General features: G+C 40.3%; 1 protein-coding gene across 3 annotated transcripts; it reads left to right on the top strand.

Annotated features, from left to right (window-relative positions):
• Window positions 1-259: 259 nt before the first annotated feature.
• tdrkh (tudor and KH domain containing) lies at window positions 260-13,954 on the top strand. Of its 3 annotated transcripts, none has more exons than XM_034309647.2 (15): window positions 260-448; window positions 4,869-5,026; window positions 5,564-5,655; window positions 5,876-6,068; window positions 6,185-6,324; window positions 6,896-7,208; window positions 7,798-7,964; window positions 8,061-8,236; window positions 8,332-8,396; window positions 8,487-8,638; window positions 9,290-9,403; window positions 9,513-9,567; window positions 10,265-11,332; window positions 12,363-12,444; window positions 13,530-13,954. In XM_034309647.2, exons 2-14 carry the CDS (start codon window positions 4,900-4,902, stop codon window positions 12,416-12,418), a joined length of 2,718 nt encoding a protein of 905 aa, XP_034165538.1. In that variant the 5' UTR covers window positions 260-448; window positions 4,869-4,899; the 3' UTR covers window positions 12,419-12,444; window positions 13,530-13,954. The 3 variants fall into 3 exon arrangements, with proteins under 3 accessions (XP_034165538.1, XP_034165539.1, XP_026770543.1); XM_034309648.2 differs by having other exon boundaries at window positions 262-448; window positions 10,283-11,332; XM_026914742.3 differs by lacking the exon at window positions 10,265-11,332 and having other exon boundaries at window positions 307-448.
• Window positions 13,955-14,332: the final 378 nt, after the last annotated feature.

Genomic DNA, 14,332 nt, shown 5'->3' with positions numbered 1-14,332 from the left:
CAATCATCAAACCACAATAACGCACACACCGTAACTGATTTGGTCATGGTTTCGGAATTAAAAAAAAAACTAATGTAAATAGACTGAGTAATAAACTACGTAAATAGACATCATACATACAAATTTTGAATACTGATTTATTTAAATATCAGGATTGCGATCATAAAACATTTCCCATCTCAGCCTTGCAGGACCAGCGGTGTGCCAATACTTCTGAGCCTCCAGTGGGGGGCGTGGTCACATTGCAAGCGTTCGTTTCAGCTCGGCTCGTGATTGGCCACTGAGGTTTGACCTGCCAAATCTCAGCCAATCGGCTGTGTGAAATTCCGGGCTGAACCACAGACCTGCAGTAGTTAGCAAGCAGGCAAGCAAGTCATTTGTTGGCTTCATGGTCAGAAGGTTAACAGCGTTTTGCTAAACAGTGCAAGACTCCGGTCACATTGAAAAGGTAATTATAGTGTGTTTGTTAGGTTTTTCAATATTGTTTACTCTATATATTCAGCACATAGTTTTAAAACCGGCTGGGGTGTGAAGGTGACTAGCATGTCTGTGTGTGTGTGTGTGTGTGTGTGTGTGTGTGTGTGTGTGTGTTTGTGTTTGTGTTTGCTTGCCTGCAGCTGCTACTGTTTATGCTTTAAATTCACCATAAGCAGTATATATGTGTCCAGTCATTATCCATCTCTCTATCTTGTTTAACTAAGTAACAGTTCATTAGCTTTGCCTGATATCCACACTGTGTATAGTGTAGTCACTTCACTAAAGGACGCCATGGCATTATTATCTATCTTTATCCTCCTCATCATAATAACTGCCAGTTGTTTCTGCTTGGCTCCTTTCCTGCTCTTTTGGAAAAGCACCTCCATCATGTGATAAATTGTTGCTAGGTGGAATATGGGCTAGAGAAAGCCCCTTGCATGAAGCTTATGAAAATGACATAAACAAAACCTGCTGAGCTTATCAGGTCTAGCTGCCATCTAGGTGACTGTGCAGGTAGTGTAAGCTGTCTGTCTCAGGGCTTCTCAGAGCTTTTAAATCTAAAATAAATAAAACCTTCTCTGCACCGAGTTCTTTCATGAACATTATTTCAGTTCATGCGGGAATATTCTGCCTATTTATTGGAGTTTATTCCTGAACTTCCCACAGTCAGAACACATGTTTTTGAGTTATTGAGTTATGAATTTAACACAAGGGGCAAGTCAAACATCCTAATAACTACACTATATGGCCAAAGGTTTGTGGACACATGACCATCACAACCATACGCAGTTCTTCCCCAAACCGTTAACACAAATTTGGAAGCACACAATTGTCCAGAATGTCTTTGTATGCTGTAGCATTACAGTTTCTCTTCACAGGAACTAAAGAGTCCAAACCTGTTCCAGCATGACAATGCCCCTGTGCACAAAGCGAGCTCCATGAAGACATGGCTTGCCAAAGTTTTTCAAAGAACTTGAGTGACCTGCATTGAACCCTGACCTCAATCCCACTGAACAGCTTTGGGATGAACTGGAACGCCGATTGCACGCCAGGCCTCCTCACCCGACATCAATGCCTGACCTCACTAACGCTCTTGTGGCTGAATGAACACAAATCCCCACAGCCACGCTCCAAAATCTAGTGGAAAGCCTTCTCAGAAGAGGGGAGGTTATTATAACGGAAAAAGCAGGGACTAAATCTGGAATGGTATGTTCAGGCAGTACATATAGGTGTGATGGTCGGGTGTCCACAAACTTTTGGCCATGTAGTGTATGATGATGTGTAATGATTGACAGTGGCATCTCCGCAGTAACATAAACAACCCTGCATGAGTGCTGGTGCAAAAACATATATATTAATTAAAAAATTATTATTTGAATCATCTGGTGATAATTTAATTATTAATTAAATTAAAAGCAGCCAAGGAGGTACCAACACTATACTAATGCCTATGGTTTTGGAACGAAAGAACACAAACACTTAGTCTTCTGGCCATATAGTGTATAAGAAGTCAATAATAAATATAGGAAAGTTAATGATGGAGGGTTGTGATTTCCATGTGGCTAGGCTTGATGGACCCCACTTTGAGAACCACTGGTTTTCTCAATAGTGTTTGTTCAGTCCACCGGATTTGCTGGACCTAAAATTTGGATAGTCTGGGTGTTGTATAAACAGGTGAGGGGCCACAGTTCAGTTCCTTTAATTAAATTAAGTTCATTCGTACGCAAATTTTATTTGTGAATCTTAATCTGCATCTGGCTTACGGAAAAGCTGATTTATTACAATATCTATTGTCACAAAGCAGCTTTTCAGTAAGCTGGATGCAGATTTAGATCCTTATTGAGGAAGCAAGAGTGTCGAGGAAAAGCTTCCTCAAATAACATGAAACAACAAGAAACCTTGAGAGGAACCAAACTCAAAAGAAAACCCATATTTTTCTGGGTGACACCGGATAGTAGATTATACACTCACTGAGCACTTTATTAGGAACACTATAACAATACTGGGTTGGGCCTCCCTTTGCTCTCAAAACAGCCTCAAGTCTTCATGGCATGGATTCCACAAGATGTTGGAAACATTTGTTTGAGATTCTGGTCCATGTCGACATGATTGCATCACGCAGTTCCTGCAGATTTTTCAGGTGCACTTTCATGCTGTGAATCTCCCGTTCTACCACATCCCAAAGTGTTCTACTGGATTCAGATCTGGTGACTGGGAAGGACACTGAAGAACAGTGAATTCGTTGTCATGTTCATGAGACCCGTTTGAGACGATTTTTGTGACATGGTGCATTATCATGCTCAAAGTAGCCATTAGAAGATTAATTTGTAAATTGTGGCCATGAAGGGATGCACATGGTCAGCAACAATACTCAAATAGACTGTGGCATTCAACCAGTGATTGATTGGTATTAACGGGTGCTAAGAAAACATTCCCCGCACACCAGCCTGGACTGTTGACAAGGCAGGTTGGATTCATGGATTCATGTTTTTGGTGCCAAATTCTGACCCTACCATCTGTGTGCCTCAGCAAAAATTGAGATTCATTAGACAAGGCTATGTTTTTCCAGTTTTGGTGAGCCTGTGCCCACTGCAGCCTCCGCTTTCTGTTCTTCGCTGACAGAAGTGGAACCCGACGTGGTCTTCTGCTGTTATAGCCCTCTGCCTCAATGTTCGGCATGTTGTGCATTCTGAGATGCTTTTCTGCTCACCACAGTTGTACAGAGTAATTATCTGAGTTACTGTAGCCTTTCTGTCAGTCTGGTCATTCTTCTTTGACCTCTCTCATCAACAAAGCATTTCTGTCCACAGAATTGCCGCTCACTGGATGTTTCTTCTTTATTGCACCATTCTGAGTAAACCCTAGAGACTGCTGTGCAGGAAAATCCCAGGAGATCAGCAGTTACTCAAACTCAAATACTCAAACCAGCCCGTTTGGCACCAACAATCATGCCACGGCCAGAATCACTGAGATCACATGTTTTTCCCCATTCTGATGGTCGATGTGAAGATTGCCTGAAGCTGCTGGCCCATATCCGCCTGCTTTTATGCACTGCATTGCTGCCAAACTATTGGCTGATTAGTTAACTGCATGAATGTCTAGGTGTGCAGGTGTTCTTAATAAAGTGCTCAGTAACTGTAAACCATTAGAGTAATCAGCTGTAAAGGGAAAAGGTAAACAGTACTAAGTGTGTTGAAAGGATGTTCAGTATGAGCATATTGTCCTGGGATGAGCACAGGACAGTCTTTCTGATTACAGCAGCAGTCTTTAGGTACAGATCTACAGTATCGAGGTGAGATTATCTACTAAAGCAAGGTTGAGTCTTGGGTGTAAACTGTTTTTGGGATGTGCAGATCTTTAGGGTATCAATGTGGGGTCATCCAGCAGAAGGTGAGTAGCAGCAGGAATGCACATACACCTCCACAGACAGACAGACAGACAGACAGACAGACAGACAGAGAGAGAGAGAGAGAGAGAGAGAGAGAGAGAGAGACAGAGCACGCAAGGGAGAGAGAGAGAGAGTAGATTATTACTTATGCTGTTATCATAAAGTGGTTTAAAACGGTGTACATTGAAAACTGGTGTAGTTCCTGAATTCCTTCTTTGTCTTGACTACCACTTTGCTCCGAAATGAGCTTTTAGTCTTTACTAAAGCAATGGTGAGCTTAAGAGGCTCTGCATGTTTCTTTTCCAGCGAGAACCATTTTGCATGGTGGGTATACACTCTACTGCAAAACAGTGTGGTAGTTTGCCATACCACTAGTACAGTGAAGTGTGGTTTTGACTTCCATGCTCCTTACGAGCCCATCAGTTCATACCCCACTGCCTTGTGCAGGTGTGACAAACACGCAGACTGCAAATGGGAGTGTTTGACAGAAAAAAATAAAAACAAAAGCGGTGCTATGAGAAGTGGAGTAGTCTAGGCTTCTTCTGAGCTGCTTTGCTACATGCTTGTGATTTTGAGGAGCTAATCTAATATTGCAAATCCTCTGTTTATTAAATGCAGTGTTTGTGAGAAAAGGCCATTTGGGTTACATCAGGGTATAAGCCAGTGGCCAGTGCGCTTATACTCGAGAGATTTTCATAAATTGTAATGCAAGCTCTGTTGTTCATCTGAAGTCTTTGTTCGACTTTGTCTTTAGATAAAAGGTATAGGTGCACTAGAGGAAAATAATACTGCATTTCATTTCCAAAAAAAAGAGAGAAGTAGACACTTCAGTAATAGTGTCAGGTCCAGTTTTGGCCACAATACGTGTAATTTAGTTCGAATGCAATTGCTTGTTTAGAAGAGCCAGTCCATGGTTCAGAGCATCGCGATTGGCTCTTTAGGGAAATTCTAGTATACACTGATCAATAACACTTTATCCAATACTGTGTCTCTCCTGTGCCAGGTTCAGTCCAGTGCTTGGTCAGCACAGCTAAATGGCAGCGGTACAGGAGGGGCCGTGGAAAAGCCTGAGCTCAGGGAAGAAGGTGGCGCTGGTTGCAGGCCTTTCTGTAGGGGCCACAGTGGGCTACATCATGTACCGTCATATTCGGAGCAGCAGTGGTGAGAGATATTTACCTGCTGTGATGACTCTAGTTTATTGTAGTGATCTGTTATTTTAGAGGTGTAATGGTTAAACTCTTTCATGGTTCAATTCATTAATTGCTTTTTGGGCCACAGTTCTGTTTGTATCATGGCTTATAGCCAGTTGCAGAATTATTGGAACTCTGGATAAAGATGGGTTAAAAAATTTGTTATAAAAATGCATGCATGTATTTTTAAATTATAATTATTAACATTATTCCTAATGCTAAAATAATTCTTAATGACAAAAGCTACACTATTTTAACAAATACAGTCTCTGTGCTAATAACGATAATTTGGTAACATGCCTTTTTCCCCTGAGGTAGACGTTACATGAAGGTTGAGGAATGGAAAGTAGAACCCCAAATCATAACACCCCTAGTCTACACATATGACATTAATTATACCATGTAGCACTGGCTAGGCAGCTCTGACTAATTAGACTTTTATCGTTGGATAATATAAGTAATTGTAGTTATATTATCCAACAGTAATTTTCACTTTTTTGCTCTGTAGCTCAACAGCAAAAGACGGAACAGTCCAGGTTTTCTGTGCCCCTTGACGTGTATAGATCTATTGCAAGGCACCAGAGCACCTTTCTGGATCTAGTGAGTTTTTCTTTCCTGATTTATTTTATTTATTTATTCATTTATTTAGCAACTCTGAGTGCCTGATGATTAAAAATCAAATGGCCGTTTGTAATATAGGAACATTTGTTTAGCTCTCTTTTCTAACCGTTCACCTAAACTGTACCTGATTTACATTTAATTGGTTACTAATGACTGCGAAAGTTGAATTTTTTGTTTGTTTGTTTGTTTGTTTGTTTAGATAAGTCAGAAGTCAGGAGCTCAGGTGAATGTGCTTCCGAATTCAGAGGATCAGAGTGCTGTGTGCTTCTTGCTCCAGGGCACACCACAGCAGAACCTCTTGGCCAAATGTGCTCTGGAGAAACTGGCCAATGACAGCGAGCTCATCAACGATGTCTTAGAGGTGCCACAAACTGCCTTCGGACGAATCATAGGTCCTGCACTAAGCTTGACTTCTTAACATTTATTTATTTCAAGATCGCCTTATTTGTTGTAAAAAAAATAAAAATAAAAATGTCAGTAAATTAATAAAAGAGCCTCTGTGTGATAGGTCGTGGAGGCGAGACGCTGAAGTTAATTAGCCGAACATCGGGAGCTCGGGTGAACTGCCCACGTGAGCGAGGTCTCAGCTTAGAGGAAAAGGGCAAGGTTATGATCACGGGGACACGTCAAGAAGTGCAACGTGCTAAGGTGAGGTGGTTGTATGCTCAATAAAAGGTCTAAAGTAGCCTAGACAAAACCAAACCAAAGATGTTTCCTGCAGTGACTCAAAAATTACGTATGTAATTTTATGTACGTAATTTCAATATTTTTCCTTGTATTAAAAAAAGAACAAAAAATCTGTTTACTCAGAACATTCCTATAATACAAGTCTAAGAGCAGTTGCTGAAGTCTATCAGTAAATGTTTAAAAATAATTGACTATATAACAAGAATTTAAAAATAAAACTGTCATAATTTATAGGTTATGAGACAGGCGTGAGAGAAAGTCGTATCAGAGCTGTTCTTATGTAGTTTTATTTAACATCCCATCGTTAGAGCAGCTTTCCATAACTGGACCAACAGCTGTTTTTAGACGAGAGTTTTGAGTAAACAGGTTGTCAGTTTTTTTCTCAGGACAGTGAAAACTGTCGGTTCTTGTTTGTGGTAATCACACATACTAGAAATTCTGTAGAGATTAGGCTGAAAAAGGTGAATTATTCCTTTAAGAGGTATTAATTTTTAGGAACTTTCTTTCACTGCTTTTGTTTGTTTTCTTTTAGGAATTGATCATGGAGAAGGTGATGGAGAATGAGACGGTACGAAAACGGATCAGCCAGTCCTCTGCTCTGCGCCAGAAAAGGAAAGCCCTAGAACTAGAGCCAGTCCACAGATCTCAGGGCCCAGACACTGAGCTCATGCAGCACATGAACGGAGACGATCTGCTCTCTCCACTGACTGAAGTGGGACTGATTCAGGCCAATGGCTCTAATGGGTTTGCCAGCAGCGGGGACCACACAACGGAAAATTCGCTTAGATCAGAGGAAGAGGATATTTGCTCACCAGCTTCACCACTGGAGTACTCAAAATTTGAAAGTAAGCACAGCAGAAGTAGTAGTTGTGTAGAGGTAATAGCTGAGAGTAGTGTTTTGTTTTATAAGTAAAAAATGCTTAAAAAGGTTGTTGTTTTTTTTTTTTTTCATTATCAACTTATAATAAAAATGATCACTAGAATGTACAATAAAATAATCCGTTAATGTGTTGTACTTCTGATTCTGATTTCCCATTAAACATAGCAGTCACATTATTTTCTAGAATTAAGCAAAGGAAAGTTCTAGTCTCCTCTTTAGTCGCTGTACCACTCTATCACCATTTTGGTTTCCTCTTTGGTGAGTGTTATTAGTTTGTTGTAGTGGAGGTATGTGATCGATCCTGTGACCTGACACTAGGTTTATGCAGAATTGCTGTATACCAAAATAATGTTCTCTCTGTTAAAGCCAATTGAGAAGAGTTTTGTTTATACATGATAAATAGTACTGGATATTACCGTTTCCATCACCTACACTGACACATTTTGAAGGCACTAAAATGTTTTCTGCCTAAAAGTGAATTTTTATTGTGGAATACACAATAGGGTACATTGATCAGAATGCTCATCAATATTTCATCTGTCTCCTCTTGCCAGTCCCCAGTCCAGACCTGAGCTTCCAGCCTGGTGAGCATTTGGAGGTGTACGTGTCTGCATCAGAGAATCCCCAACACTTCTGGATCCAGATCATAGGTGTGCGATCTCTTCAGCTGGACAAACTGACTACTGAGATGAGCCGTTTCTATAATGGAGACACCTTACATGTGAGTTTAGTGCATTTCTCCTTGTTTCATAAATGTACCTTTTTAGCACAGAAAAACGCACATGGGTAACTGGAAGTGGGTGTCTGTGCTGTCCAGGAGCACAGGGTGGAGGCTATAGTCGTAGGGGACATTGTGGCCGCTCCTTATCAGGACCACGGCACATGGAATCGGGCTCGTGTGTTGGGCGTCCTGAGCTCTGGTTTGGTTGATCTGTACTACGTGGACTTTGGGGACAATGCAGAGCTGCCACGGGATCAGTTACGCAGCCTGAGGTCAGAGCGAGTGAAGTTCCTGAAGAACACCTGATCTGTTTGTGCTGATGTCTGCTGGGACTGATCTTTTCTATGCTGTTACTGTGCTGTTTTAGGAGTGATTTCTTGAGCTTGCCCTTCCAAGCCATCGAGTGCAGTCTGGCAGAAGTGCATCCTGCAGGTTAGTAGGTTTGTAATAAATCTGACATTAAAATGTATGTAAATTCGGATTTAATATTCTAATTAAAATGTGTACACATTATTGTTGCAGGAGATTTTTGGACAGAGGACGCTTTGGATGACTTTGAGAGAATGACATACTGTGCTCAGTGGAAGCCTTTACTAGCCAAACTGTGCAGTTACTCACACACTGAGATGTCTTCCTGGCCCAGTGTAAAGCTGTACGATAACAGCCAGGGAAAGGTCAGGGTACTTTAAATTTCAGGCTTCTTATTCTTTGTTTATTTTACAGTACAGCATCGTTGAATCCACAGTTTTGATCAAGAGGTGTTGATTAATTTTCTGTAACAGCAGCTCTGACAGTAGTGCCAGCTGTAAGGCAAGTCACAGGTTTGTATTAATGCACGCATTCCAATACACAGTCTATAGTAACAACTAATTCACAGGGATTGTAACAGTTAAAAGAAGTTTTTTATTTAGCATTGCTATGTAGAAGCTTTCTACAAGGAGAACATTTATTTAACATTTATGGGAGAAGACTGTAGGAAGAAGTTTTTCACCATGGGAAAGTCTTTCTGGCTGAGAGAGAGAGAGAGAGAGAGAGAAAAGAAAGAATGGTCTGAATGAATGTTAAGAAAGAATGAATGGTCTGAATGCACTAACATTATAGCTGTTCCATGATAGGAAGTAACTTGTTTCAGACGTTCCATATCATTAAAGGTAACTATAAAAGGATAGCAATTAGTTGTGGTATGAGAATATAAACATTTGCTGGTAGATGCTCTTATAGGAAAATAATAATTTGTCTCCCCCTCATCTACTCCGTCAGTAAAAAAGGACCACCATAGAACCAGATATTTTACATAACTTTTTCCTCATACATGTGTGTATAAGGCTGTGGATCTGGGTGAAGAGTTGATTCGCTTGGGCCATGCAGTGAGCTGTCAGGATGAGGGGAGCGGGCTGAGAGGAGATCATGACGAGCCAAGGTCTCTGCAGAAGTTGTTGGTAAGAACTATTAAAGGCCATGTTTCTCACTGAATTGGAAATTTTTTGCTTTTTCATATTTTCCTGGTTCCAAACATCAAACTAACGATGTCTTGTTGCTTGTCTACAGGATGACATGACCGGGGCCACCTCAGAGTTGAGTATGTCCTGCATAAGCTTGTCAGGTTAGTTCCAAAAGTGCCCAAGTTTACTTCAGGGGCTGAAGTAACCAGTATGTTGAATTACATAATCTGCACAAAGCCACACTGATGGCTGAGCACAGCAGAATAATCTTAAAAGAATGTATAGTTTCAGAACTAACAACATACAAGGGGGAAAATTAAAGACCTTCAGAGCAAAGAGAGAAAGAATAGGCTTTGTTTTTATTTGCCTGAGGAAAAAAAGTGAATAAGATCACTAAGATTTATCAATATGATTTAGGTTTTGGAAGTGTTTTTAATTATTTGCAAGTAACATATTGTCAGACATACAAGTATATGTTCAGACATGTAGTGGAAAAATCAGGTTTTTGCCCCTTTTTGATTCCTGCTCATGGCTAGGCATGAATTTTATGACCGGTTTTAATTAAAAAAAAAAAAAAATCACCTTATAACCAGTTGTAATAGTCTTAAACTGATGCTCAGAAAGTTATGAACAGAGAAGTGTACAACCAAGTGTAAGCCCTGTTGATGAAAATGGCCCCTGAACTCAAATGTGCATGAGTTTTATAATTGTCTTCAATACAGTATACAGCTGAAGAGCATAACATGGAGGTAAAAGGCCTAGCCTGACAAATCATCCATCAAATCATCACCCCATCACACTTTTGGCAGATTACATGTCACTCTATAAATAACAACCATTTAGACATCATGTGTTAAGGTTCTACATATCCATCAGTGACAAAGCAGTTGACGTGGTCTTCTTCAAGCTGCCCCAGCTCTGTAGATGTCGAGAGAGCTGATGTAGACCAGAATTCCTCTGACGGCCTCATGCCTCCTTCTTCGTCGCTTCTCTACTCCACACCGTCTCTGAGCCTGAGTGAGCTGGTCAGCCATGTTATCGAGTCCTCAGGCTCAGTGCTGTCTCCGCTGGGCTCAGATCCAAGACTCATTCCTCACCAGAGCCTCATGAGCTGCTCAGACCTTCCATCAGCAACACAAGTAAAGCAGATGCAAGAGTTCTCATCGGTCACAACATCCTCCTCATCTGCTGTAGATGTAGTGACATCAGCACTGGATTCCATCATTCTGAGTGACAACGTCTTCTTTGGGACATTCTCCAGCAGCAGCAATGTCACATCTTCTTCAGAGCTGATGGAACCGGAGTCTTCTCTCAGTACCTGCAGTGAGTGTGTGTGTAGCAGCAGCAGCAACAGTAGTGATGGAATAAGAGGTGTCTGGTATTACCTTACATCCTCTCGGGACTCCTCTGAGTTGTCACTCAACACCACCATGCCCACATCATCCACAGCTTCCTCGTCCTCCCGTCCAACCTCCTCGTCCTCCTGTCTGACTGAGTCTGAGGACACGACCCCTGTGACCTCCTCCTCTGTAATCCATCTCAGCTCTGACCTGTCTTCAAGTGCTGACGATGCTGAAATGACTGATGGAGATCCATCTGAACCAAGCAAGTCTCTCCAAAAGTGTAGTGTCTCCTATGTGAGTGAATGCAGCAGCGGTGAGAGTGATGTCATTTACATTGGCGCTACTAAATCTGTGTCTGACCCTTCTGATAAGGGAGCTAATAATTCTAATGATTCTACATCAAAGTCTAATGTGAAAAAGCAACAGTTGTTAAAAGGAAGTACCAATGAATTGAGTGAACACCTTGCTGAAGTTGTAAGAGAAAAGAAGGAGAAGGAGGAGGTCTGTGAAGAAGCTATGCTAAGAGAGAAGGTCCTGGATCTTGAAAACAGGAAGGCGAACAGTGGAGACGTATCAGTAAGAGGTGCTGCTGGTTTAATGGATAACTTAAAGGAATATAACCTAATCACTACACAACACACCTGTAGCATGTGTGTGATCATCACAGAGCAGGATTTCAACATGTTTCCCTGTACTCCTTGTTTACTCCCTTAGAGTAATAGAAGTCGAATTCTGAGTTCATGAAAAAGTGGGAACTGAGGATTTGACAGAGTTAAAACCATTAGTACACCTCATAATTCCCAATCGAAAAACCTGACTTTCTCAGGAAGTCCGGTTTTGCCAAGTTGGAATTTCATCACTTCAATTGAACCTTTAAGTAAAACATGAAACGCAGTGTATTTGAAGCCACTTTCAGTATATTCTCACAAGCCAAACAGGCATGAGCTTACCAGGAATATCCATTTCCCTGACCCCCAGTGGAGGTTGTGTGAATGCTTTGAGGTGTGAAGAAGAAACTTCAGATTTCCCACTTGTCATGAAGGCTGAGTTAGAGAAGTTGGGACAGTTAATAATTGTGTAAATAATAAATACAAACTACAAATTTGATCAAATTTGGGACAAACATAAGAAAATGTCTTATCAAAGACATCTCATCCATCTTTCAAGCATTGGAGCAGTCTAGTACAAAACACATGAGGTTATTTACCTTTTCCATAATGTTTCATGCTATTCGTGTGTGAACAAGCAAAAACTTTAAACTACCGTTTTCCCCCCCCCCCCAAGTACAGAGAAACATGTAAATTTGTAGTAATTGCACATACATGACACTTGTGGTGGATGGAGATTGGGATGAAATACAGTACCTTCCACTGGAGCACTATGGGAGTGGAACAATTCGCAATACAAAAGAAGTCACAGTACCTGGAAGAGGTTTTCCTCACAAGAGCATAAAGAAATTAATCTCACAGCACAGGGCAGTATGGGATTTGTTGTGTGTTTCGTTAATAATGATCACAATACAGTGTTTTTTAAACAGGTGCACAGAACGGCGTGATCATTTGTCACTGTGTATTCCATGTTGATTTTTTTTCCTTTTGTTTCATGTTTTGCAGAAGTCGCCTCAATATCTGGAAGTGTAGATGATGTTCTTGAAGATGAGTTTAACTGATAATATACCAAAGTCAACATGTATTGGTAAGACAAGCATAAAGTTTTATCTTTAAGTTGTAACACAGCACTATTGAATTTGTGAATTTCATTGGGCAGAAGGTGTGTGTTTGTTTGTTTATTATACTGACTGTAGTGCACTATATAGCCAAATGTTTGTGGACATCTTCCAATTATACCCATATGTGCATTAGTGAGGTCAGGCACTGATGTCGGGTGAGGAGGCCTGGGATGCAGTCTGCATTTCACTTCATCCCAAAGATGTTCAGTGAGGTTGAGGTCAGGGCTCTGTGCAGGCCACTTGAGTTCTTCAACTCCAATTTTGGCAAACGATGTCTTCAGTGACCTCTGCTTTGTGCACAGGAGCATTGTCATGCTGGAACAGGTTTGGACTCTTTAGCTCCAGTGAAGGGAAACTGTAATCTTACAGCATACAAAGACATTCTATACAATTGTGTGCTTCCAACTTTGTGGCCACAGTTTGGGGAAGGACCACATATGGCTGTGATGGTCAGATGTCCACAGACTTTTGGCCATATATATAGTGTATATTATTGTTTCTAAAGTAACCACTAATTCACAGGGACTTGCATGGCTGACACTCCACATAAATGGATTTAACAAAACTGTGTAGCTGTTGAAACTGTGATGTTTCCTGTAAGGAAAACTAGCATTTTTGGAAGGAGTTTCCAGTGGTAGCGCTTTGTAACAGTCAGGGGTAAAGCTGTAACTTTACGTTTTCCGACAAAGTCTTCAGTAAGGAGGGCGTTAAAATGAGCTGCATTTTATCATCTTATTAATTTCAACAGAGAGAAAGAGAGAGCCTGTTTGCACAGAAGTTCCACAACATTAAATGTAACTATAATCAGATTAAAAAGTACAGTGTGTCATTCATTAATTTAAAAAAATCTTTAAGTTTCGGTGGAACAAAGAAATAAAACACATCAAGATCAGCATCACCCTGTCATTGACTGATTTCCTATACCAAGACACCTCATCATGCTTTATTCCTTACATATACTATTAAATAAGTTTTGATTAAATTAAAGATGTGCTAATTAGATTGTGTGAATTGAATGACCATGTTTTTGTTCTTTGTCTTTTTCTCTCAGAGACCACCTGTAGACACTCTGCTGGCATGGACCTCATGCTTCCTATCTGCAAACACAAGCCGTATCTGACTGTGCTATATGTTCTGTTTATTTCTTTTTGGCACTTTGTTGTCTGTTCTAGAGTTACTGTCAACGTTACAGATATTGTTTTACACACTTCATACTGAACTACTTGAGAAGAGTTAACTGATGACCAGATGAGGAGTGGTGCTCAGGGACTCTGACAGTGTGAGCTATGGAAAGGAACCTCAGTATTATTCTAGTTGTGCACTTGGGTGATTAAATCGTTTTTATGGAAGTTGTTTGAAACCATTTGTAATTAATTTACTGTACCTTTTGTTATTTATGTTGTGCATTTCAGGGTTTATTAACATGCTCGCAAACATATAAGGATATGAATATAATAAAATAGAGTATTATTCTAATCTGGTCTCTTTCTCCTCACATCCTTTGTTCCTTGTTCATATAGGAACTGTTTTAAAGCTCTTTACCATGTTATTATTCAGAATGTAGACCTGAAATTGATCTAAGACACCTCTTGTCTAATTGTAGAATTGAGAATTTTAATATGATGATGAATGTATGTTTTAAGTAGGTTGATATAACACTTGGAAGGATGTTTGACCAGATCACCTTACATTTACTGCATTTAAAATGTCATATTAATTACAGCAACAGCATTCTGTAATTAATATAACATTTACTGTGTTTAAAATGTCATTAATTACAGAATGCCCTTACTGACTTTTACTGTTCCAGAATTACAGTTACAGAATGCTGTTACTGACTTTTACTGATCTTTG

Source organism: Pangasianodon hypophthalmus, chromosome 12, assembly GCF_027358585.1.
Source record: "Pangasianodon hypophthalmus isolate fPanHyp1 chromosome 12, fPanHyp1.pri, whole genome shotgun sequence".
In the NCBI taxonomy this organism is placed as follows: Eukaryota; Metazoa; Chordata; class Actinopteri; order Siluriformes; family Pangasiidae; genus Pangasianodon; species Pangasianodon hypophthalmus.
The sequence above is the reverse complement of the archived record's forward strand: the minus strand, read 5'-3'. Positions and strand labels throughout refer to the sequence as shown.